This window comes from Microcaecilia unicolor, chromosome 1 (genome assembly GCF_901765095.1).
Source record: "Microcaecilia unicolor chromosome 1, aMicUni1.1, whole genome shotgun sequence".
Classification (NCBI taxonomy): domain Eukaryota; kingdom Metazoa; phylum Chordata; class Amphibia; order Gymnophiona; family Siphonopidae; genus Microcaecilia; species Microcaecilia unicolor.
The window spans coordinates 767461014-767484887 of record NC_044031.1 but is presented as its reverse complement, the minus strand read 5'-3'; the positions used below and the strand labels follow the sequence as shown (position 1 = coordinate 767484887).

Below are 23874 nucleotides of genomic sequence, written 5' to 3'. Positions count from 1 at the left end.
AGGGGGTAAGCAAACATGTGGACAATGGGGAGCCGGTTGATATTGTAAATCTGGATTTTCAGAAGGCGTTTGACAAAGTGCCGCACGAAAGACTCCTGAAGAAATTGCAGAGTCATGGAATCGGAGGTAGGGTATTATTATGGATTAAGAACTGGTTGAAAGATAGGAAGCAGAGAGTAGGATTGCGTGGCCAGTATTCTCAGTGGAGGAGGGTAGTTAGTGGGGTCCCGCAGGGGTCTGTGCTGGGTCCGTTGCTTTTTAATGTATTTATAAATGACCTAGAGATGGGAATAACTAGTGAGGTAATTAAATTCGCCGATGACACAAAATTATTCAGGGTCGTCAAGTCGCAGGAGGAATGTGAACGATTACAGGAGGACCTTGCGAGACTGGGAGAATGGGTGTGCAAGTGGCAGATGAAGTTCAATGTTGACAAGTGCAAAGTGATGCATGTGGGTAAGAGGAACCCGAATTATAGCTACGTCTTGCAAGGTTCCGCGTTAGGAGTTACGGATCAAGAAAGGGATCTGGGTGTCGTCGTCGATGATACGCTGAAACCTTCTGCTCAGTGTGCTGCTGCGGCTAGGAAAGCGAATAGAATGTTGGGTGTTATTAGGAAGGGTATGGAGTCCAGGTGTGCGGATGTTATAATGCCGTTGTATCGCTCCATGGTGCGACCGCACCTGGAGTATTGTGTTCAGTACTGGTCTCCGTATCTCAAAAAAGATATAGTAGAATTGGAAAAGGTACAGCGAAGGGCGACGAAAATGATAGTGGGGATGGGACGACTTTCCTATGAAGAGAGGCTGAGAAGGCTAGGGCTTTTCAGCTTGGAGAAGAGACGGCTGAGGGGAGATATGATAGAAGTGTATAAAATAATGAGTGGAATGGATCGGGTGGATGTGAAGCGACTGTTCACGCTATCCAAAAATACTAGGACTAGAGGGCATGAGTTGAAGCTACAGTGTGGTAAATTTAAAACGAATCGGAGAAAATTTTTCTTCACCCAACGTGTAATTAGACTCTGGAATTCGTTGCCGGAGAACGTGGTACGGGCGGTTAGCTTGACGGAGTTTAAAAAGGGGTTAGATAGATTCCTAAAGGACAAGTCCATAGACCGCTATTAAATGGACTTGGAAAAATTCCGCATTTTTAGGTATAACTTGTCTGGAATGTTTTTACGTTTGGGGAGCGTGCCAGGTGCCCTTGACCTGGATTGGCCACTGTCGGTGACAGGATGCTGGGCTAGATGGACCTTTGGTCTTTCCCAGTATGGCACTACTTATGTACTTAATATATATATTTATTTATTTAGATTTTGCTCACACCTTTTCAGTAGTAACTCAAGGTGAGTTACATTCAGGTACTCTGGATATTTCTCTGTCCCAGGAGGGCTCACAATCTAAGTTTGTACCTGAGGCAATGGAGGGTTAAGTGACTTGCCCAAGATCACAAGGAGCAGCAGTGGGATTTGAACCCAACCACCTCTGGATTGCAAGACCAGTGCTCTAACCACTAGGCCACTCCTCCACTCCACCTTGTGCCCTGCTGCCTCATATTGGCACCATATTTATAAAAACCTTAATGCCCTAACAACCCCTGTTTCCTGGACTGCTGGCAGTGCCAGACACCTTTAGTCGAAGGGAAGATGTGTCATTTACCAAACCTGAAAAAGGAAAAATCTCAGAAGCAGTCATCCTGTATGGGGGGGGAGGGGCTACGTACATCCTTCTTCTGTACGGCAGGAGGGGGTGTACACGTCTGCTCTGTACCATATACCATAGGACTGTGTGTGTGTGGGGGGGGGGGTGTATATGCCCTCTCCTGTACATACTCAGGAAGTCTGTATATGTAGTCAGAGGTCTGTGTTTGTACCCCCCCACCCCCACCCACTCATGCTTATTTGTATGTTGGGGTTCAGTGTATATCTACCCATTCTGTATCATGGATGTAGAAGATGTTCCTTTCTCCATTCTGTACTGCTTTTCTCTCTATTCTGTACTTTGAGGAGGGGGGGACCGCAAAGTCCGATATCACACAGGCTTCACTGACACAAGTGAGTGAAATGGTGAATTGATGAGGGTTTTTTTTTTTTTGTTACATTTGTACCTCGTGCTTTCCCACTCATGGCAGGCTCAATGCAGCTTAGGTACTTATTTGTACCCGGGGCAATGGAGGGTTAAGTGACTTGCCCAGAGTCACAAGGAGCTGCCTGTGCCTGAAATGGGAATTGAACTCAGTTCCTCAGTTCCCCAGGACCAAAGTCCACCACCCTAACCACTAGGCCACTCCTCCACTGTTGCTACTATTTGAGATTCTACATGGAATGTTGCTATTCCACTAGCAAAATTCCATGTAGAAGTCGGCCCTTGTAGATCACCAATGTGGCCGCGCAGGCTTCTGCTTCTGTGAGTCTGACGTCCTGCATGTATGTGCAGGACGTCAGACTCACAGAAACAGAAGGCTGCGCGGCCTTCTACATGGAATGTTGCTAGTGGAATAGCAACATTCCATGTAGAATCTCCAATAGTAGCAACATTCCATGTAGAATCTCCAATAGTATCTATTTTATTTTTGTTACATTTGTACCCCGCGCTTTCCCACTCAAGGCAGGCTCAATGCGGCTTACATGGGGCAATGGAGGGTTAAGTGACTTGCCCAGAGTCACAAGTAGCTGCCTGTGCCTGAAGTGGGAATTGAACTCAGTTCCTCAGTTCCCCAGGACCAAAGTCCACCACCCTAACCACTAGGGCACTCCCAGTCTGTTGGCAGGGTCACGGATGCTGTCACAAGCTGAGCCGAATACTTTCTTTGGCGTACAGGAGTAGCCTAATGGTTAGTGTGGTGGCCTGAGAGCTAGGGGAACGATTTCATTCCCGCTGCAGCTCCTTGTGAGTCTGAGCATCACTTAACCCTCCATTGCAACAGGTACAAACTAACTACCTACTTTGACTCTTTCTCCTTTCCCCCTCCTGCTGCAGGGTCTCAAGCTTGGACCGGTATGAGATAAAACCTGGCAGCTCTCTGGACAGATACGACAGCATCGGCCCCCCGTTCAACTGCACCTTTCAGGTAATGCCAACTGCTGTTCTCTCAAACCAAGAATTCAGAGCTGGGGATTCCAATCTAACCCATCAAACGCTTCATTTTCTCCCCTGCAGATACAGAATCTGGGCTTCTTTCCCATCAGTGACCTCACTATTAAAATCCTCATTCCTGTGGCCACCAGAGGTGGGAATCGTGTCCTGTGGTTGAAAGATTTCCTTGTCGATCAGGTAGTGGCTGCACAGCTCTCCTCCTCATCACCTCTATAAAGATGCTGAACTTTCCTGGCCAGGAGTGGCTTCCTGCATGTCTCTCATCTGAATGTGGGCTTCATTTTTAGCACTCCAGCCCTGGTTCAGTCATCAGTCGCTCTCCAGAGACACAATAAGTCCACCAGGCTCTCTGTATTGCAGTACTGAAAGTGACTGGAAAAGGGAAAGGGATTTGATATACTGCCTTTCTGTGGTTTCTGCAAATACATTCAAAGCTGTTTACATAGTGTATACTTTTTGCACCTGGGGCAATGGGAGGGGGTTAGGTGATTTGCCCAGAGTCACAAGGAGCTGCAGTGGGAATTGAACCCAGTTCCCCAGGATCAAAGTCTGCTGCACTAACCACTAGGCTATTCCTCCACTAGGAACATTCCATGTAGAAGCCTGCCCTTGCAGATCAGCAACGAGGCCGCGCAGGCTTCTGTTTCTGTGAGTCTGACATCCTGCACATACATCCTGCACGTCAGACTCACAGAAACAGAAGCCTGCGCGGCCGCGTTGCTGATCTGCAAGGGCAGGCTTCTACATGGAATGTTGCTAGTGGAATAGCAACATTCCATGTAGAATCTTCAAATAGTAGCAACAGAATCTCAATAGTAGCAGCAACATTCCATCTAGAATCTCCAATAGTAGCAACATTCCATGTAGAATCTCAAATAGTAGCAACAGAATCTCAAATAGTAGCAACATTCCATGTAGAATCTCAATAGTAGCAACATTCCATGTAGAATCTCAAATAGTAGCAACAGAATCTCAATAGTAGCAGCAACATTCCGTCTAGAATCTCCAATAGTAGCAACATTCCATGTAGAATCTAAAGTAGAGGAGTGTGGTAGCCGTGTTAGTCCACTCTTAAGGTTATCAATAGAAATCAAACAAAATAAAACATGGAAAAGAAAATAAGATGATACCTTTTTTATTGGACATAACTTAATACATTTCTTGATTAGCTTTCGAAGGTTGCCCTTCTTCCTCAGATCGGAAATAAGCAAATGTGCTAGCTGACAGTGTATATAAGTGAAAACATTCAAGCATTACTATGTAGAATCTACAAATAGTTTCAACATTACATGACGTCAGCAACAGAATCTCCAATAGTAGCAACATTCCATGTAGAATCTCGAATAGTAGCAACATTCCATGTAGAATCCCAAATAGGGAAAGGGAACTGGGAATTGACATACCGTCTTTCTGTGGTTTTTGCAACCTACATTCAAAGTGGTTTACATAGTATATAGAGGTACTTAATTTGTACCTGGGGCAATGGAGGGTTAAGTGACTTGCCCAGAGTCACAAGGGGCTGCAGTGGGAATGTGAACCCGGTTCCCCAGGTTCTCAGGCCGCGCTGCACTAACCACTAGGCTACTCCTCCACTTTAGCTTATTTTCAATAGCAGACTAGACTGGGATTTATCACAGACTAAAACACACAGCAGGAAATAATATGAGAAGAAAAGCTAGACACTGTCCCATGGGAGACATAATTCTTGGGGTAATCAGGCTGGGTCTCTTCTGTTCTTTCCCAGCTCACACTGCCCATGGGGACCTCAGTATAAAGCTTTCACACGTGAAAAAGAGAGACAGGCCCTGAGTCACTGGAGGGATTCTGCCAGGTGGGGTCCCAGGGGTGACTCAGAGATGTCTCATCTAGCGTCCCCCAGGAAGGCATTGCTAACTCTCACCCTCAGAGACAGGAGTAAAAGGAGAATCTGGCATCCCCCCCCCCCCCCCAGCTGCCTTTGAGGGTTGGTTTTAGACTGTCTGCACAAAGATAAAGTCCACATGTGAGCTTTCCCCAGTTCTGCTAAGGTAAAAGTCCAATCAGACACTCACACTGGCCATTTCTGCTGGAAACGGACTGTGAAGATTTGAAAGTGCCATTTCCTCCCTAGACCTGAACACCCCCCACCCCCACCCCCAGGGCAGCCCACCTCCATCCCTCCTCCTCCTGCCCTAGTCTGGTTAAATGTACCCTTCCATGAACAATGCTTAGACTTTGAGTGAAACCGGGAATGGGAAGGTAAATCAGTTTTTGAAAGCTGTCGGCTCTTCTAGAGCTCTCTGGAAAAGCATCTTCTAAGTTAAGGTGTCCTCTGGGTGCTTTTCTTATTTGTAGGTGAAACACCCTGAGACCACTAAAACTGTCCCTGGTACAGTGGTTAGGTTTCATGTGCACAGCTCCAAAAGCGAGCAGTCAGCAGTGATCTTTCCTGTTTCCAAAGATCACTTACAATTTTTTCTCTCATCTCTTCATAGGAAAATGTCACCTGTAATATTTGGGGTAATAACACAGACTACAGGCATTCTCCATCAGAGGAAGACCTAACCCATCACCAACAGCTGGTAAGGTCACTTCTGCAGCTCTGAGTCTCTCCAGAACAGGGAACATATTTCTAGAAAAATAAAAAAAACTTTAATCTGTGCCAGACTGTATTGACCGGGTGGGAACTCGCTGCCAATGATCTTGGGTCACCAGGAAGATAGATAGCGGCTGAGTCCCAGATCCTTGGACACAGCTAGGGACAGTGTGTCTGGAGTTCTGTGTCCCTGGGTGTAATCAGTACAGCTGGAGTCATAGGGTCCTTGGACACAGCTGGGACAGTGTGTCTGGAGTTCTGTGTCCCTGGGTGTAATCAATACATCTGGAGTCATAGGTCCTTGGACACAGCTGGCACAGCATGGCTACTGTCAGACTCCTGGGTCACTGGGTGGTGATTTATTATCATAAGAACAGAAGAATAGCCATACTGGGTTAGACCAGTGGTCCATCTAGACCAGAATCCTGTTTCCAACAGTGACCAATCCAGGTCACAAGTACCTGGCAGAAACCCAATTAGTACAGTTCCCAGGGCAAGCAGTGGCTTCCCCCATGTCCATCTCAATAACAGACCATGGACCTTTCGTCCAGGAATTTGTCCAAACCTTTTTTAAACCCAGATACGCTAACTGCTGTTACCACATCCTCTGGCAAAGAGTTCCAGAGCTTAACTATTTGTTGAGTGAAAAAATGTTTCCTCCTATTCATTTAAAAAATATTTCCATGTAATTTCATTGAGTGTCCCCTGGTCTTTGTACTTTTCGAAAGAGTGAAAAATCAATTCACTTTTATCTGTTCTACACCACTCAGGATTTTGTAGACCTCAATCATATCCCCCCTCATCTGCCTCTTTTTCAAGCTGAAGAACCCTAACCTCTTTAGCCTTTCCTCATATGGGAGCAGTTCCATCTCCTTTATCATTTTGGTCGCTCTTCTTTGAACCTTTCCTAATTCTGCTATATCTTTTTTGAGATATGGCTACAAGAATTGAAAGCAATACTCAAGGTGAGGTCACACCATGAAGCGATACAAATTCATTATAATATTCTTGGTCTTATTTTGCATCCCTCTCCTAATAATTCCTAGCATTTTCTTGAGTACTGACTCCTAAGGTAGACCCCTAGCATCAGGTAACTATGATTTGGATTATTCTTCCCAATGTGCATCACTTTGCATTTGTCTACATTAAAGTTCATCTGCCATTTGGACGCCCAGTCTTCCAGTTTCCCAAGGTCTTCCTGCGATTTTTCACAATCCACATGTGTTTTGACAACTCATCTGCAAATGTAATTACTTCACTCATCATTCCGTTTTCCAAATCATTTATAAATATGTTAAATAGCACCGGTCCTAGTACAGATCCCTGCGGCACTCCACTATTCACCCTCCTCAATTGAGAAAAATGGCCATTTAACCCTACCCTCTGTTTTCTGTCCAATAACCAATTCCTAATCCACAGAAGGACATTGACTCCTATCCCATGACTTTTTAATTTTCACAGGAGTCTCTCATGAGGAACTTTACCAAAAGCTTTCTGAAAATCCAGATACACTACATCAACTGGGTCACCTTTATCCATATTTTAATTTACGCCTTCAAAGAAATGAAGCAAATTTTTGAGGCAAGAGTTCCCTTGGCTGAACCCATGTTGGCTCTGTCCCATTAAACCATGTTTGTCTAAGTGTTCCATAATTTTATTCTTTATAATAGTTTCCACTATTTTCCCCAGGCTTACTGGTCTGTAATTTCCTGGATCATCCCTGGAACCCTTTTTAAAAATCAGCATTACATTGGTCACCCTCCAATCTTCAGGTGCTATGGATGATTTTAACGACAGGTTACAGACTACTAACAACAGATCAGCAATTTCTTGTTTGATTTCTTTCAGTACCCTGGGGTATATACCATCCGGTCCAGGTGACTTATCACTCTTTAACTTGTCAATTGGCTCATTACGTCTTCCAGGTTCACCGAGATTTCTTTCAGTTCCTCCACATCATCACCCTTGAAAACCATTTCCAGTACAGGTAGATCTCTTACATCTTGTTCCATAAAGACCAAAGTAAAGAATTCATTCAGTCTCTCTGCTATGGCCTTGTCCTCCCTGAGTGCCCTTTTGCCCCTTCATGATCAAATGGTCCCACAGATTCCAACACACACACATGCTTTCTGCTTCTGATATACCTGAAAAAGGTGAGTTTTTCTCTCCGCAGCAAGTTTTTATTTTCATGTTCTCTTTTAGCCTTCTTTATCAAGATATTGCATCTAGTTTAACAGTGCTTATGTTGCTTCTTATTTTCTTCATTCAGATCCTTTTGCATTCTTTGAAGGATGCTCTTTTGGTTCTAATAACCTCTTTCATGGAAATTGGAGGGTCATGGGATAGGAGGAAATGTCCTATTGTGGATTAAAAACTGGTTGAAGGATAGGAAACAGAGAGTGGGGTTAAATGGGCAGTATTCACAATGGAGAAGGGTAGTTAGTGGGGTTCCTCAGGGGTCTGTGCTAGGACTGCTGCTTTTTAATATATTTATAAATGATTTAGAGATGGGAGTAACTAGCGAGGTAATTAAATTTGCTGATGACACAAAGTTATTCAAAGTCGTTAAATCACGACAGGATTGTGAAAAATTACAAGAGGACCTTACAAGACTGGGAGACTGGGCAGCTAAATGGCAGATGATGTTTAATGTGAGCAAGTGCAAGGTGATGCATGTGGGAAAAAAGAACCCGAATTATAGCTATGTCATGCAAGGTTCCACGTTAGGAGTTACGGACCAAGAAAGGGATCTGGGTGTCATCGTCGATAACACACTGAAACCTTCTGCTCAGTGTGCTGCTGCGGCTAAGAAAGCGAATAGAATGTTGGGTATTATTAGGAAAGGTATGGAAAACAGGTGTGAGGATGTTATAATGCCGTTGTATCGCTCCATGGTGCGACCGCACCTTGAGTATTGTGTTCAATTCTGGTCGCCGCATCTCAAGAAAGATATAGTAGAATTGGAAAAGGTGCAGCGAAGGGCAACTAAAATGATAGCGGGGATGGGACGACTTCCCTATGAAGAAAGACTAAGGAGGCTAGGGCTTTTCAGCTTGGAGAAGAGACGGCTGAGGGGAGACATGATAGAGGTATATAAAATAATGAGTGGAGTGGAACAGGTGGATGTGAAGCTTCTGTTCACGCTTTCCAAAAATACTAGGACTAGGGGGCATGCGATGAAACTACAGTGTAGTAAATTTAAAACAAATCGGAGAAATGTTTTCTTCACCCAACGTGTAATTAAACTCTGGAATTCGTTGCCGGAGAAAGTGGTGAAGGTGGTTAGCTTAGCAGAGTTTAAAAAGGGGTTGGACGGTTTCCTAAAGGACAAGTCCATAAACCGCTACTAAACGGACTTGGAAAAATCCACAATTCCAGGAATAACATGTATAGAATGTTTGTACGTTTGGGAAGCTTGCCAGGTGCCCTTGGCCTGGATTGGCCGCTGTCGTGGACAGGATGCTGGGCTCGATGGACCCTTGGTCTTTTCCCAGTATGGCATTACTTATGTACTTATGTTACCTTTTAACCACACTGGCTGTTGTGTGCTCGTCTTTCCACCATTGATAATACGTGGAATATATCTGGTCTGGGTTTCCAAGATGGTAAACGTCCACGCCTGATTTAAATTCTAACCTTTGCAGCCTACTCAGCTTCTTTTTAACCATTTTCCTAATTTTGTCCATAGTCACCCTTTTGAAAATTGAATCCTGCTACAGTAGATTTCTTTAGTGACTTCACATCAACTCAAATTTGATCATGATACAATCACTGTTTCCCAGTGGATCCAACACCATTACCTCTCAAATCACGCCCTGCATGCCACTAAAGACTAGGTCTAAAATAGCTCCCCTTTTTTTGGACCTGTTGCTCCAAGAAGCAGTCATTTATTACATCAAACAATTTTACCTCCCTAGCGCTACGGGACTGTGACTGTTATTTGAACACATCGCACTCCTTCATTAGTTTTTTGAATCATTGCAAAAGCTCCTTTTCTCACTCTTTCAGGTGCCCTCAAACCCTCCCACCCCCTACATCAATGCTCCTGAATTTCTTTGCTAGTGAAATACCAGCTTCATTAGAGATCCCCACATGGGGAAGGTGGGCTTTTCTTCTGTCTGGCTACACAGTGACACCTGCTGGCTGGGAGTGGTATTGCAGGATGTTATCATTAAGTACATAACTTTTGCCATACGGTGACAGACCGAAGGTCCATCAAAACCAGCATCCTGTTTCCAACAGTGGCCAATCCAGGTTACAAGTACCTGGCAAGATCCCAAAACAGTACAATACATTTTATGCTACTTATCCTAGAAATCAGCAGTGAGGATGGGACAACATCCCTAGGATTGACCTTCCAACCAGAAACCTGTCTGAATCTTCACGAAATTACCTCAACCTGCACTACCCCAATTGTAAAGGACTCAAGTGCAAAACCTACTTTGGATCCAACTTCTCCTTCCTAGGCAGCCAACTCTGGAATGCCCTCCCCAGACCTATCCGATCAATCTGTGACCATCTACCCTTCCGAAAAGCACTAAAAACCCATTTTTTCAAGCAAGCCTATCCAAATTACATATAACATAGTAACATAGTAGATGACGGCAGAAAAAGACCTGCACGGTCCATCTAGTCTGCCCAACAAGATAAACTCATATGTGCTACTTCTTGTGTATACCTTACCTTGATTTGTATCTGCCATTTTCAGGGCACAGACCATAGAAGTCTTGCCCAGAACTAGCCCCACCACCCAAACACCAGCCCCGCCTCCCAATCTCGGCTAAGCTTCTGAGGATCCATTCCTTCTGCACAGGATTCCTTTATGCATATCCCACGCATGCTTGAATTCCGTTACCGTTTTCATCTCCACCACCTCCTGCGGGAGGGCATTCCAAGTATCTACCACTCTCTCCGTGAAAAAATACTTCCTGACATTTTTCTTGAGTCTGCCCCCCTTCACTCTCATATCATGTCCTCTCGTTCTACCGCCCTCCCATCTCCAGGAAAGGTTCGTTTGCGGATTAATACCTTTCAAATATTTGAACATCTGTATCATATCACCCCTGTTTCTCCTTTCCTCCAGGGTATACATGTTCAGTCTATCATATGAACCCATCTACCCAACACATACCCAGGAGACAATGACATTGACCCAGACTATATCTCCCACATTACTCCCTTCTTCATTGCCTATCTCTACCTACTTATCTCTTCTATTATTCTGTTATACTTAATTTTTACTCTCTCTAACAATATTCTGTATTCCCTATTACTATATAAGCCGCATTGAACCTGCTTTGAGTGGGAAAGCGCAGGATACAAATGTTATAATAAATAAAGTGGGTAGGGATCTTCACCTTGGAGAAAAGATGGCTGAGGGAAGATATGATAGAGGTATATAAAATAATGAGTGGAGTGGAATGGGTAGACGTGAATCACTTGTTTACTCTTTCCAAAAATACTAGGACTATGGGGCATGCAATGAAGCTACAAAGTAGTAAATTTAAAACAAATTGACCTGGATTGGCCACTGTTGGAAGCAGGATACTGAGCTAGATGGACCTTTGGTCTGAACCAGTAAGGCTATTCTTTTGTTCATAACCATTGAAATGGCTTTGAAAATGACCGTTGCAATGTGCTGTTAATGTCAAGCATCTGTTTTCAGAATCACAGTAACGCTGATGTGGTGTCGATCGACTGCAATGTGCAAGTGGACTCAAGTGAAGAAATCAACTTTCATTTATACGGGAATCTGTGGATGAAATCACTGAAAGCTGTAAGTCAAGCTCAGACTCTTGCCCTGAAAGGTGGTATATCCAATACGGAATAAACAATATATTTAGAAGCCTGTGGTGAGAGTATTGTACATGATGGCAGAAAGGACATTTACCTATTGGGTCTACCCTATTGCCCAATCCTACCCTACTTTTGCTGAGAGAAATGTGCCAGCTGTACAAGTACGACTTCCCTCCAAGCCCAGTTTTGCTGTCCTCTCTTTGATCCTCACCCTGAGGCATGAACATATAAGTTCCTGTAGTAATCCATGAGCTAGCTTTCCATTCACTGCATTTGCGTAATAATCCATCAGTTTTGGAGGCCGTACCTTGCGAAGGATGTTAAAAAAAATGGAAGCGGTGCAAAGAAAAGCTACGAGGATGGTATGGGATTTGCGTTCCAAGACGTACGAACAGAGACTTGCTGACCTGAACATGTATACCCTGGAGGAAAGGAGGAACAGGGGTGATATGATACAGACGTTCAAATATTTGAAAGGTATTAATCCGCAAACAAATCTTTTCCGGAGATGGGAAGGCGGTAGAACGAGAGGACATGAAATGAGATTGAAGGGGGGCAGACTCAGGAAAGATGTCAGGAAGTATTTTTTCACGGAGAGGGTGGTGGACGCTTGGAATGCCCTCCCGCGGGAGGTGGTGGAGATGAAAATGGTAACGGAATTCAAACATGCGTGGGATATGCATAAAGGAATCCTATGCAGTAGGAATGGATCCTCAGAAGCTTAGCCAAAATTGGGTGGCGGAGCAGGTGGGGGAAGAGAGGTTGGTGGTTGGGAGGCGGGAAATACTGCTGGGCAGACTTGTACGGTCTGTGTCCTTGTTGGGCAGACTGGATGGACCATGCAGGTCTTTTTCTGCCGTCATCTACTATGTTACTGTGTTACCTAGCCTTCCACTCAATGTGCTTCTCCAGTCTGTCACCCCTGTTTGCACTGCTGCCCTCTATGGGATAGACTTTGAAACAGCCACTGCTGCTTTCAAGGATGTTAAATGACAGAATTCAGAAGAACAAAAAAAGCACCAACGGCCTTCAAAAAAAGGGGGTTAGAATCTTTAATCATATATGTCGATGAAACAAATCTAGAATGGACAGCGCCGAAACATGGACCGTGTCGGGTCCATTCTAGATTTGTTTCATCGACATATACGATTAAAGCGCAGGTTTAATAAGATCAAGGAGGCAGTCAGCAAAATTAAAGGGATGTAGCGCGGCACTGAAATCCACAACACGGCATTGCAAATAAAGCAAGCTCTGGAGCACTGACAAAAACATTTTGAATGTAACCTTCCCCCACATTCACAGACCCCTTGAACCCCCCCCCCCCCCCCAATTCACTCCTAACAGAGAGAATGCAAAACCAAGGAGGTTTAATAAAGCAATATAAACCTCACAAGTTTGCTATTGTTTTGGACAAACCAATATGGCGGCAAGCTCCACCCACTGGCTTCAGCCCAGATAATGGGCCAGATAGGCTCACGCCATCTCCTATCATTAAACCTCCTTGGCTGCTCTATATAGCAAGAGGAGAGGATCGGAGCAAAACAAATGACAGAGCAGCAGGTACAATCCTAAAGAAAGGCACAGATGAGGTAACCTGCATGTTCTCCACCGAGAGGCAGCTATGACTCTGGGCAGACTAGATGGGCTGTGCTGGACTTTATCTGCCATCTGTTATAGGGTTACCATATGTCCGGATTTACCCGGACATGTGCTCTTTTTGAGGACATGTCAGGGCAACCGGGCGGGTTTTGCCAATCTGCCCGTTTGTCCAGAAATCCAGACAAACGGGCAGATTGCTAGCTTCCCTCCCCTTAGTTACTACTGCCCTGGTGGTCTAGTGACCTCTTCCGCCTTCGGGGCAGGAAAGAGCCCCCTCTTTCCTGCCTGGAGCGCTGCCTTCATGCATCCTTCCTGTTGGCGCCGATTCAAAATGGCCACCGAGAGTTGAAGTGGCCTCGCGAGACTTCAACTCTCAGCGGCCATTTTGAATCAGTGCCAAGATCACCAACAGGAAGGATGCATGCAGGGCAGAGCTCCAGGCAGGAAAGAGGAGGCTTTTTCCTGCCCCGAAGAGGTCACTAGACCACCAGGGCAGTAGTAAGGTAAGGGGAGGGGATTGACGAGGAGGGGGGGTGACAGGGTGTGTGACAGGGGGTGGAGCGAGGGCGTGAAAGGGGGTGGGTGGGTGTGAAAGGGGGCGGGGCATGTTTCCTCATTTTGGGGGGACAAAATATGGTAACCCTGTATGTTTTATTTTAGTTGGGAAATAGTGTAGGTCGTTTTGAAAATATCACATATATATACTCAGGTCCATTTTCAAACAGGATGTCCTGAGACGTCCACTAAGACAGCTAAGATATCTGCCTCTGTTAGGCACATTGTCAGCGGTGCTGCAAATATAGTGAGGGAAAAAACACACCTAATCTATGCTTAACTTATGCGCTTCCTTTAGACTTAAAGATGCAGATGTCGGGGGCCCATATGTCTACCATATACTCCAGGTTACACACGATTTTGGCATATCCCGCCCATACGTATACGCAGTGCGTTGTTTCTAGCAAAAAAGGTGCCGGTACTCAAATGCTAGGCCACCCTTCAGAGGTGGGGTGATCACTGAGGGACCCATCCCACAATAGCCAGGTCCCCTGCAACCAGTCACAGAATCTATGACAAGGCAGAATTGGTGTGTAGAGCCTGAGCTGGAATTCGTTGCCGGAGAACGTGGTGAAGGCGGTTAGCTCGGCAGAGTTTAAAAAGGGGTTAGACGGTTTCCTAAAGGACAAGTCCATAAACCACTACTAAATGGACTTGGGAAAAATCCACAATTCCAGGAATAACATGTATAGAATGTTTGTACGTTTGGGAAGCTTGCCAGGTGCCCTTGGCCTGGATTGGCCGCTGTTGTGGACAGGATGCTGGGCTCGATGGACCCTTGGTCTTTTCCCAGTGTGGCATTACTTATGTACTTATGTAACTTGGGATCCATGAGTCAATTGTAGCAGACAATGGAAAAGGTGCCGGTACTCAGTACCCCCAAGTACCCCGTCAAAAAAAGCCCTGCATATATACTACACATACAAGTACTCAGTATATGTGCCTATACGTTTAAGAGGCTTCTAGTGGTTCCCGACCCTGCAATGTCCCTTCCACACTGATTTTTCTGTCATAACAGACTAGCCGCCTTATTTTTGAAAGAGAAAGACGCCCATATTTCAACCCAAATCGGGAGATGGGAGTCTTTCTCCCATGGGCGCCCAAATCGGTATAATCGAAAGCCGATTTTGGGCGACTTCAACTGCAATCTGTCGCGGAAATGGCCAAAGTTGATGGGGGCGTGTCGGAGGCATGGTGAAGGCGGGACTAGGACGTGTTTATCAGCCGAGGAGAGATGGGCGTCCTCGGCCGATAATCGAAAAAAGAAAGGCTTTTTTAGCGCGAATTTGTGTCACTTTTTTTTACCCTTTTTTTTCCACGAACAAGTCCCAAAAAAGTGCCCTAAATGACCAGATGACCACCAGAGGGAATCGGGGATGACCACCGCTGACTCCCCCAGTCGTCACTAACCCCCTCCCACCCAAAAAAACAACTTTAAAAACTTTTTTTTTCCAGCCTGTATGCCAGCCTCAAATGTCATACCCAGCTCCATCACAGCAGAATGCAGGTCCCTGGAGCAGTTGTTAGTGGGTGCAGTGCACTTCAGGCAGGCAGACCCAGGTCCATCCCCCCCACCTGTTACACTTGTGGTGGTAAATGGGAGCCCTCCAAACCACCCCCAAAACCCACTGTACCCACATCTAGGTGCCCCCCTTCAGCCATAAGTGCTATGGTAATGGTGTAGAGTTGTGGGGAGTGGGTTTTGGGGGGGATTTTGGGGGCTCAGCACCCAAGGGAAGGGAGCTATGGACTTCAGAGGTAGTTAACTTTTTTTTTTTAATTGTTACAAGTGCCCCCTAGGGTGCCCGGTTGGTGTTCTGGCATGTGCACTACGAATCCTGGCCCCTCCCATGACCCAGTGCCTTGGATTTGTTCGTTTTTGAGCTGGGCGCCTTCGGTTTCCATTATCGCTGAAAAACGATACCGCCCAGCTCAAATCCGATGCATTTGGCTGGCACAAACCGTATTATCAGAAAAAAGATGGACGCCCATTTTTTTCGAAAATACGGTTTGTCCTGCCCCATCTCGTACCCGTTCTCGGAGATAGACGCCCATGGAGATGGGCATTCGTGTTCGATTATGCCCCTCTAGGTGTACACTGGAGTGTGCACCTCGTTTTAACATGCATCTCTGCTGGACAGCTAAGTGCTGCTTGGAAATCTGCCTCCCTGCTTTCCTCATCAGAGTCTTCTTAATAATGCTAACTGTACACTTTGGTGGAAGCTCACATTGCTTTCAGCCAGGATGATGGGGTGCAGTTTTCAAATAGGAAAGTCTGGTTAAAATGTGTCCTCCTCTATCTGTCTCCGTACTGGCTGTCAGCACCTCTGTTGGTCCAGGCAGCCACCACCCACTCATAAAGACAAAAGGACATAAGCGTAGCTCCACTGGGTCAGACCAGTGGTCCATCTAGACCAGTATCTTTCTTCCAACAGCGGCCAATCCAGGTCACAAGTACCTGACAGAATCCCAAAGAGTGCCAACATCCCAGAATCGCAAAGGGTAGCAATATCCCAGAATCCCAAAGAGTAACAAGGTTCCAGAATCCCAAAGAGTATCAACATTCCAGAATCCCAAAGACTAGCAACATTTCAGAATCACAAACAGTAACAAGGTTCCAGAATCCCAAAGCCTAACAACATTCCGGAATCCCAAAGAATAGCAAGGTTTCATACTACTGACTCCAGGAATAATCTGTGGCTTTTCCCATCTCTACCTTAATAACGGTTTATGGACTTTTCCTCCAGGAATTTGTCCAAATCTTTTTTAAACCCAGCTACGTTAACTGCTCCAAACCTTCCTCGTTCCAGTACCATATCATTTTATTGAAAATATTTCAATCATGAGCTCTTAACCTTTAATTCCATTTTCTAGGAAAATTGCACCTCTCCATCCATTACTGAAGCCTGTTAAACAAGGAATTTCTGTGCCACGAGTAGGCTTGCAGCGTCCTGAGCCCCTCTGTAGAGTTTGTGTTGAGACTCAGTGTCCTTACAAAGCTAAGGCCTCCGCAACTGAGCCCACTTCTCGACACAAGTCACAAGCACTGTTCCTTTTTCATGCCTGATATTTCTGTTTTTCAATTGTAGAAAATGTTGCTTTAAGCTCTTGTGTGTTCTGACATCTTTGCTGCTTTCCTGTTTCCCAGCTGAAGTTTAGGTCTCTGAAGCTGGTCATCAGCGCAGCTCTGCAACGCCACTTCCACAGTCCCTTCATCTTCAGAGAACAGCAGCTAAGCCGGCAGGTAAAGACAACAGAAACCGCATCCAGCCAGCACCACAGCACTGGAACGGGCTTGTATTTCTCATTTGTGCTTTGGAATTCTTTCCTTCGGCCACTTAGGATCCAACCTAGCAAGAGCTTTTTCATAGACAGAGAATGGGAAAAGAGCCTTATGGCATCCAGTCTTAGCAAGAAAGTTTCTTGAATGTGAGTAATCTAAAGAGACATATAGAAAGAGAGAAGCAAGCAAGCACACGGAGAGATGTGTGTCTGTGAATGTAGGGTTACTATATGTCCAGATTTACCCGGACATGTCCTCTTTTTGAGGATATGTCCGGGCAACCGGGCAGGTTTTGCCAATCTGCCCGTTTGTCCGGATTTCTGGACAAATGCGCAGATTGCTAGCCTCCCCTCCCCTTACTTACTACTGCCCTGGTGGTCTAGTGACCTCTTCCGCCTTCGGGGCAGGAAAGAGCTCCTTCTTTCCTGCCTGGAGCGCTGCCTTCATGCATCCTTCCTGTTGGCACCGATTCAAAATGGCCACCGAGAGTTGAAGTGACCTCGCGAGACTTCAGCTCTCGGCGGCCATTTTGAATCGGCGCCGAGATCAGCAACAGGAAAGATGCATGCAGGGCAGCGCTCCGGGCAGGAAAGAGGGGGCTCTTTCCTGCCCCAAAGAGGTCACTAGACCACCAGGGCAGTAGTAAGGTAAGGGGAGGGGGGTGACGGGGAGGGGGAGTGGTGGGGTGTGTGACAGGGGGAGGGGAAAATGTGACAGGGGGCGGAGTGAGAGCGTGAAAGGAAGCGGGGTGTGTGTGTGGTGGGGGCGGGGCATGTGTCCTCCTTTTTTGGGGACAAAATATGGTAACCCTAAGTGAATGTATCTCTGTCTGTCTGTCTCTGTAGAGGTCTGTCTGTTATGTTACACAGGTCACCTTCTTCAAAGAAAATTTCTTCCCAAAGTGGATTACAACAAACAGCACAGTACAATAAATATCAAATTACAGTACAAAATGCATTAATAAAATACACTGTGCATGAAAAATCCAAAGTACATCCATAAAATATAGTACAATAACATTCAAGAAACCAGGAGCCACCCTGAAGCAACGACCCTCTTTAGGTACCTGTATCTCTAATGTATATGGTTGTATTTGTTGTGTGAAGTACATATATAGGTGCATCAGATCAGTGGCATAGCTGGGCGGAAAATTGAGATGAGTGTCCCCTATAACACCATCGCTCCCAAGGTAATGAGAGCAAGGAGGGAGGGGGAGGAGAGGGAGAATGCACATTTCCCATAGCTGACATATTACTATTAATATATTCATAATAATATACTTTTTTTTTTAACCTTTGTTGTCTGAGCGTTGCTTTGGACCTAGTGTGTCCCTTCTGCTTCTCTATTTTTTTTCTTAACTCTCTCCAGGGTCTCCTTTCCTTTTGACATTTCTTCTCTTTGTCTACCATCCATCTTTCTTGTGTGCCTCTATCTGTACTGTGCAGCATTTCCCCTCTGTGTTCCTGTTCCTATGGTCCCTTCAGAGCTAGCATCTCTTTCGTGCCCCTGTCCCTCCCCATGTCATAGTAACATAGTAAATGACGGCAGAAAAAGACCTGCACGGTCCATCCAGTCTGCCCAACAAGATAAACTCATATGTGCTACCTTTTGTGTATACCTGACCTTGATTTGTACCTGTCTTTTTCAGGGCACAGACCGTACAAGTCTGCCCAGCACTATCCCCGCCTCCCAACCACCAACCCTTCCTCCCAACCACCGGCTCTGGCACAGACCGTATAAGTCTGCCCAGCACTATCACCGCCTCCCAACCACCAGCCCCGCCTCCCACCACCAGCTCTGGCACAGACCGTACAAGTCTGCCCAGCACTATCCCCGCCTCCCAACCACCAACCCTTCCTCCCAACCACCGGCTCTGGCACAGACCGTATAAGTCTGCCCAGCACTATCTCCGCCTCCCAACCACCAGCCCCGCCTCCCACCACCAGCTCTGGCACAGACCGTACAAGTCTGCCCAGCACTATCCCCGCCTCCCAACCACCAACCCTTCCTCCCAACCACCGGCTCTGGCACAGACCGTATAAGTCTGCCCAGCACTATCTCCGCCTCCCAACCACCAGCCCCGCCTCCCACCACCAGCTCTGGCACAGACCATATAAGTCTGCCCAGCCCTATCCCCGCCTCCCAACCACCAGCCCCGCCTCCCACCACCGGTTCTGGCCCAGACAGTATAAGTCTGCCCAGCACTATCCCCGCCTCCCAACCACCAGCCCCGCCTCCCAGCAATGGCTCTGGCACAGACCGTATAAGTCTGCCCAGCACTATCTCCGCCTCCCAACCACCAGCCCCGCCTCCCACCACCAGCTCTGGCACAGACCGTACAAGTCTGCCCAGCACTATCCCCGCCTCCCAACCACCAACCCTTCCTCCCAACCACCGGCTCTGGCACAGACCGTATAAGTCTGCCCAGCACTATCACCGCCTCCCAACCACCAGCCCCGCCTCCCACCACCAGCTCTGGCACAGACCGTACAAGTCTGCCCAGCACTATCCCCGCCTCCCAACCACCAACCCTTCCTCCCAACCACCGGCTCTGGCACAGACCGTATAAGTCTGCCCAGCACTATCTCCGCCTCCCAACCACCAGCCCCGCCTCCCACCACCAGCTCTGGCACAGACCGTACAAGTCTGCCCAGCACTATCCCCGCCTCCCAACCACCAACCCTTCCTCCCAACCACCGGCTCTGGCACAGACCGTATAAGTCTGCCCAGCACTATCTCCGCCTCCCAACCACCAGCCCCGCCTCCCACCACCAGCTCTGGCACAGACCATATAAGTCTGCCCAGCACTATCCCCGCCTCCCAACCACCAGCCCCGCCTCCCACCACCGGTTCTGGCACAGACAGTATAAGTCTGCCCAGCACTATCCCCGCCTCCCAACCACCAGCCCCGCCTCCCAGCAATGGCTCTGGCACAGACCGTATAAGTCTGCCCAGCACTATCCCCGCCTCCCAACCACGAGCCCCGCCTCTCACCACCGGCTCTGCCACCCACTCTCGGCTAAGCTCCTTAAGATCCATTCCTTCTGAACAGGATTCCATTTTCTTTCCTCTCTCTTCCCTTCCTCCTGCACCCACCCTCTGTGGTCTGGCATCTCTCTCTCTCCCTCCCTTCATGGCTCCTGCATCTCTCCCCTAGTCTAATCTCTCTCTTCCTTCTGCTCCCCCCACCCAGGTCCAGCATCTGCTAGACTGCCCCCTTTCTTCTCCCTCCCCTTCAGTCCAGGTCTCTCTCTCTCTCTCTGCTCCCACCTCCAAGTTCAGTGTCTCTCCCCTTCTCCCCAACCCCCTCGCAGTCTGGCATCTCTCCCCCTCCCACACAGGTCTGACATTTGCAAAATGCTACGGCGGGTCGTGGCAGAGGCTGGGCTGAAAGCCACAAAGCTTCTCTTTGCATCCTGCCTCTCTGATGCAACTTCCTGAGGGTGGGACGTTGCACAGGAACAGCTCTGCTGGACAGAGGGCAGCTTTCAGCCCTGCCTCTGCTGCGACCTGCCACGGCATTTTTTAGCAGTGGCAAGGGGGGTTGAAGGTAGACAGATGCTAGGCCCGTGCCAGGGTGGGGAGGGTTGGAGAGATGTCAAACCTAGACACGGGGGGGGGGGGGGGGGGGGGGGGGGGAAGGAGGAGAGGAAAGGAAGGGAGGATGCAGGTACAATTTAGGCAGCCCTGTCATTTGGGGTTTGCTCAATGCTAGCTACACGCCTGTATTAGACATTCTGTGGGGAGGGGGTGCTGATGTGGACTGGGCTGCCCATCATTAAAAGCAATTTGATATTTCTGGATTTCAGATAACGCTGGAAATTTCCAAGCAGGAAGCGTGGGAGATCCCGGTCTGGATAATAATTGGCAGCACATTGGGGGGGCTGCTGCTCCTAGCACTGCTGGTCCTGGCACTGTGGAAGGTAATGATGAGTCTGACGAGGGGCTGCAGCACAGCAGGCTCTGCTCCAGGTGTCCCAGCTCCAGGGCTGTAATCTGCATGAGGTTACCCCTCTCCCAGCCATCATCCTGGATCTTTGATGGGTCCATCAGTCATCACAAGCCTGTCTGATCTTTAGGGCTGTCACATGATCCAGCAGGGCCCATTATTTCAGCAGAGAGCCAAAGTAGAACTGTAGTTTCAGCATGCCTTGGTGTGAAACTAGGACTGGAGCAGCCAGATAGTTCAAGAGGCTGGGAGTGACCTTGGTGCATGGACCCTAGCTGAGGGCTGTCACTGGTAAGAGGTACTGTAAAATCACTGGATAGTTGCAAACAGAGGCTCGTGATCCAGATCCCACCAGGCAAAAGCACCACATATATATAATGCAACCCATCCCTCTGGTCCTGGTGAACCAGCAGCTGCTGTGCAAATGCAGGCCTACAGCCCTACCGTTAGGCCAACTGAGGTGGGGCCCTCAAGCGGCACTCTTCATGGAGTGGTATCTCGCTCCTTTCCATCTCCCTGGCCGTGGTCTGGCATCTCTCCCCCCCCCCCCCCCTTCCTTCCTTAACCCCCTTCCCCTAATCTACCATCTTTTCTTGTTTTCTAAAAGTTGACATTGACAGCAATTCCTATAGGCTGCCCTGCCACTGACACCGGCCTCTTCTCTCTATTGTGACCCGGCTCTCTGACGTACCTTCCTGTTTCCTCAGAGATGGGCTGCAGTAGAGAGAAGAGGCCGGTGCTGGCAGCAAGGCAACCTATGGGAATCGCTGATGATGATAACTTTTGGAAAACAAGAAAAATAGATAGATTTGGGGAAGGGGATTGAGGAAGGAAGGGGGAAAAAGCCAGACCGTGGCCGGGGGGGGGGGGTGTAGGGAGGGAGTTGGGAGAGAAAAAGAGAGTGTGAACAGAGAGATGGTGGAGTTGGGGGGGGGGGGGGGCAGGGACAGCATCCCATCCCTCACCTCAGGCAGCAGATTGCCTTGGGCTGCCCCTGCGTACAGCTCTTGCTTCTGGCCACTTGATGGCAGAAGTGCCCAATCAATTTTGATGCTCTCAGCTATCATTATTGGCTCTTTCCTGAGTTTGGGAATATGTGGGATGACAGAGCTGCTGGGGAGATACTTCAGATATTTAATTAATTCCTTGCTGGGGCCCCCGACTGGTGTGCACATTCTGTGGGGAGGTGCTAATTAAGCAGCCTCGCCCACAGCTGTGGATTCTCAGGAGGCTGGGCGTTCTGGTTGGAGCACTTTGGTTCTGAGATTGACTGTCCTCCATAGATGAGCAGGACAATGCAGATATACTTTCTGGTGAAGACATCTGATGAAGGCAAAGGGCCCAGAGACCTCATCCAGCTGAAAAGCTTCCTCTGTAACCTATCAATATTTAGTCTACTTTAACCACCTGTCAGGCCAGACTCAGACCCAGCCCTAGTCCTCCCCCCTCCCCTCAAATTAACTAGACTTTGACAGTTGAAGTGTTTTCCTCACAAATAGGGGCATTTAACGGCCAGGCCTGGATTTGTCTCTTTCAGTGGAAACATACCAGAAGCTTCTGCTGTGTTATTGGGAGCAGTTTATCTTTCAATGCCAGCAGACTTCTACAGAGCACACGGATGGGATCACTGCTGTACTCCCACCACCATTTTAAGTGGAATGCCCTCCTCCCACCCACAAAACCACTTCAAAGTTTGCCTCAGTTCCTTCAGAAAAAAAAAAAAAAGAGAAACTGAAACCAACTCCTCAAGTCTACCCTGTCTCTAGCAAATCCTCAGGGGCAGGGTTGCCATATAAAAAAAAAAATTCCCACCCAAAACCTGCCCAAAAACCGCACATACCCCACCCCCGACGTCATCACCCCCGCCCCTTCTGTCATCACCCCCACCCCGCCGTCATCAACCCCGCCCCTTCCATTATCACCCCCGCCCCTGCCGTCATCAGCCCCACCCCTTCTGTCATCACCCCGCTCCCGCCATCATCAGCCCCGCCCCACCGCCATCGCCCCGCCCAAAACATCACAAACCCCGCCTCTGTCACCATTAGCCCCACCCCCCGCCAGCCGAAAAAACGCCCCAAAACCCGCACAAAAAAAACAAAAGCAGCCCAAAAAACCGCAACCCGCCGCGGGCAAAAGTTTCCCACGGCGGGTTGCAGAAAACCGCCCAATTGGGCGGGAAAACCGCCCATCTGGCAACGCTGCTCAGGGGAGACCTGTACAGAGGGGTAAAAAAGTATGAAAGAGGGTCCTGCATTAGTTCCTCCCACTCTATTCAAGTAATAAAACGGCACAGTATCCTCTGGCTGCTGCTTAAATTACTTCATCTAACCAGCCAAGGAAAGACAGCAATGCTATGTTTATTCTTTCACCCCAGTCATCAATCAGTCACAGCTCTGGAACTTGTTTCGAGAAGATTGGTAAAAGCAGTTAGCATATCTGGGTTTAAAAAAAAAAGGTTTGGACAAGTTCCTGGAGGAAAAGTCCATAAACTGTAGACTCGGGGAAAGCCACTGATTATCTCTGGGATCAGTAGCATGGAATCTTGCTCTTTGGGATTCTGCTAGGTTCTTGTGGCCTGGACTGACTACTATTGGAAGCAGGATTCTGGGTCATTGGTCTGACCCAGTATGGCTATTATATTCTTAAGAAACTGTATCAGAGCACCATGCTAAATCTGAAGATTGTGGCCCATCAATAAGTCCTTCATTATCATCATGCATTGCTTCAACTTGGAATGGATGCCCTGTACTTCTCAACAGGATCAATTCCACATCGAGCTCCAAAAATAGACTCTTTGTGTAGGATCCACCTTCAATGCATATGACACAGTGGCTTCTGCAGCAGCCACTACTATTACTGTACACTGTATAGCTCAATTCAAGACATAAGGTCTCAAGAACTCAGGAAGCACCTCCATGATCATCTAGCAGATGCTCCTTGATTAACTGACAGTCTCTTCAGAGACAAGGTCAAAGATGATCATTAGGCATATAGATAGCTGGGTGGCTGGTGGACGTGA

At 47.6% G+C, this 23874-nt stretch overlaps 1 protein-coding gene across 4 annotated transcripts in view; it reads left to right on the top strand.

Moving 5' to 3' along the window:
- The window catches only part of ITGA11 (integrin subunit alpha 11), a 316149-nt gene that overhangs the window by 279916 nt on the left and 12359 nt on the right, over positions 1 to 23874 (top strand). For all 4 annotated transcript variants that reach the window (XM_030189806.1, XM_030189807.1, XM_030189808.1 and 1 more), the window contains 6 exons: positions 2982 to 3072; positions 3162 to 3275; positions 5573 to 5659; positions 11339 to 11449; positions 16772 to 16867; positions 20716 to 20829. In XM_030189806.1, coding sequence (XP_030045666.1) covers positions 2982 to 3072; positions 3162 to 3275; positions 5573 to 5659; positions 11339 to 11449; positions 16772 to 16867; positions 20716 to 20829 — 613 coding nt within the window. The remainder of the gene's footprint in view (positions 1 to 2981; positions 3073 to 3161; positions 3276 to 5572; positions 5660 to 11338; positions 11450 to 16771; positions 16868 to 20715; positions 20830 to 23874) is intronic.